This window comes from Castanea sativa, chromosome 4 (assembly GCF_040712315.1).
Source record: "Castanea sativa cultivar Marrone di Chiusa Pesio chromosome 4, ASM4071231v1".
NCBI classification, from domain to species: Eukaryota; Viridiplantae; Streptophyta; class Magnoliopsida; order Fagales; family Fagaceae; genus Castanea; species Castanea sativa.
In genome coordinates this window covers 13,448,144-13,450,602 of record NC_134016.1, presented here as the reverse complement: position 1 = coordinate 13,450,602, position 2,459 = coordinate 13,448,144, and the positions used below count along the sequence as shown (strand labels likewise).

Here is a 2,459-nt window from a genome sequence, read left to right as displayed (position 1 = left end):
GTGTTGTTCGACATGAGAAGATGTGTATCGTGCTTTTACAAAGGCTTGAGAGGGAGATTGAGGCGGCCAATCTGTTGCACAAGAAAGATGCAACTCATCAAAAAGCTGTCTCCAAGGATAAAGGAAAGAGGAAGCTGAGGAATTTGATTTCTTCGGTTAATTATGATGGTAGGTAGTTTTATTGGACTGTTATACAGAGGTTGCAGTAGGGAGTTAACAGTTTTTATGAAGATAAAGCTGGTTTCATGGAATGTTTGCGTATTGAATGATTTGCGAAAACGTTTGGTAGTTAAAAATTTACTACGAGAGTAGAATTGTGATGTAGTCTGCCTTCAAGAGACTAAGCTTGCGGGCATGGATAGACGGATGGTTTGCAGCCTGTGGAGTTGTCCTTATATGGACTGGGTGGCCTTGGATGCGGATCAAACGGCTGGTGGGGTTTTGATGATGTGGGATAGGAGGGTTTTAGAAAAGTTAGAGGTTATGGTGGGTTACTTTTTCGTGTCGGTTCGGTGGCAGGATGTGAGGGATGGTTTTGTTTGGGCATGTTCTGGGGTTTATGGCCCAAATCATAATAAATTGAGGGGGCAGATGTGGGATGAGCTGATAGGAATTCAGCAATATTGGGATGTTCCATGGTGTTACATAGGGGATTTTAATATCGTTCGCTTCCCAAGTGAACGATTAGGTGGATCGCGTCTTACTTCGGCTATGGAGACTTTTTCTGAGTTTATTGAGGAGCTTAATTTGAAAGACTTACCGTTGGAGGGAGGGAGTTATACTTGGTATAGTGGGTCAGATCAGCCTTCAATGTCTAGGATAGACAGAGCTCTAGTATCTCATGATTGGGAAGACCACTACCCGGATGTAATCCAACGGGTTTTACCTCGCCTAGTTTCAGATCAATTTCCTATTCTAGTGGAGGCAAGGGTGATAACGAAGGGGAAGAGTCCTTTTAGGTTTGAGAATATGTGGTTAAAGATGGCTGGATTTACAGATAGGGTTCATTCTTGGTGGAGTCAACATTCTTTCTCAGGTACTCCTAGTTATGTGCTTGCCAAGAAGTTGAAGGCTCTGAGAGGAGACATTATTCAATGGAACCGTAGTGAGTTTGGAAATGTAGGCCGTCAAAAGAAAGAATTATTAGAGGCCTTGAAATTATTATATGCTAAGGATGGAGAGTTTGGCGATTCTGAAGTGGAGATGAGTGAGAGGGTTGGGGTGAGATCTCAAATAGAGAACCTTCTTTCTTTGGAAGAAATCTCAGGGAGACAGAATTTCGAGGATGCTTTGCATCAAGGAAGGAGACAACAATACTAAGTTCTTCTACAAGGTAACTAATTATCGAAGAAGGTATAATCATCTTAGTATGTTGGAGGTGGATGGAATTATTTATGAGGAAGACTCAGAGGTGGCAGACCAAGTAGTATAGTTTTATAAAAAATTGTATACGGAGACAGAGGAGTGGAGGCCTTTTGTGGAAGGCCTGGAGTTTGATCAGATTGAGGGGTTGGAAAGGGAATGGCTTGAACGGAGGTTTGAAAAGAAGGAGATTCTTCGAGTTGTCAAAGAGCTAGAAGGAGATAAAGCCCCAAGTCCTGATGGTTTCTCTATGGCCTTCTACCACCATTGTTGGAGAGTTGTGGAAAATGATGTTTTAGCTGTGTTTGAAGAGTTTTATCAACATAGTAAGTTTGAAAAATCTCTTAATGCAACTTTCATAGCTTTAATCCCTAAGAAGAATGGTGCCTCCAATATCCGTGACTTCAGACCTATTAGCTTGATGGGTAGTGTATATAAGATCTTGGCCAAGGTTTATGCAAATCGCTTGAAAGAGGTTTTGGATCGACTGATATCTGAGTCTCAGAATAGTTTTGTGGGCGGTAGACAGATACTTGACTCAGTTCTTATCGCTAATGAGTGTGTTGATAGCCGGGTGAAGAGTAAGATTTTGGGGGTTATTTGTAAGCTGGATCTTGAGAAAGCCTATGATCATGTGAATTGGGAGGCTCTCTAGATTTATTAAAGAGAATGGGATTTGGGGTGAAGTGGTGTAGATGGATCCGTACTTGTATATCTATAGTTCAATTCTCTATCTTGGTTAATGGGTCTTCAGCTGACTTTTTTGGAAGCTCAAGGGGATTGAGACAAGGGGACCCGTTATCTCCTATGTTGTTTTTGGTTATGATGGAGGTTTTCAGTAGGATGATGAAAAGAGTTGAAGGTGCTGGTTTACTTCATGGTTTTAGGGCTGATGGTAGACAGGGTGGAGGGGAATGTGTATCACATCTTTTGTTTGCAAACGATATGATTTTGTTTTGTGATGCAAATGTGGAGCATACTTTACATGTTCAGATGCTACTACTTTGTTTCCAAGCTGTGACAGGATTAAGGGTAAATGGTTTGAAGAGTGAGATGGTTCCTATTGGGGAGGTTCATAATGTCCATGTCTTGGCAGA

At 41.6% G+C, this 2,459-nt stretch overlaps 1 protein-coding gene across 1 annotated transcript; it reads left to right on the top strand.

Annotated features, from left to right (window-relative positions):
* Positions 1 to 354: 354 nt before the first annotated feature.
* On the top strand, positions 355 to 2,017 carry LOC142632471 (uncharacterized). The gene is made up of 3 exons (XM_075806865.1): positions 355 to 1,207; positions 1,461 to 1,604; positions 1,725 to 2,017. The coding sequence occupies exons 1-3, from the start codon at positions 355 to 357 to the stop codon at positions 2,015 to 2,017; spliced, it is 1,290 nt and encodes a 429-aa protein (XP_075662980.1).
* The last annotated feature ends 442 nt before the right edge of the window (positions 2,018 to 2,459 follow it).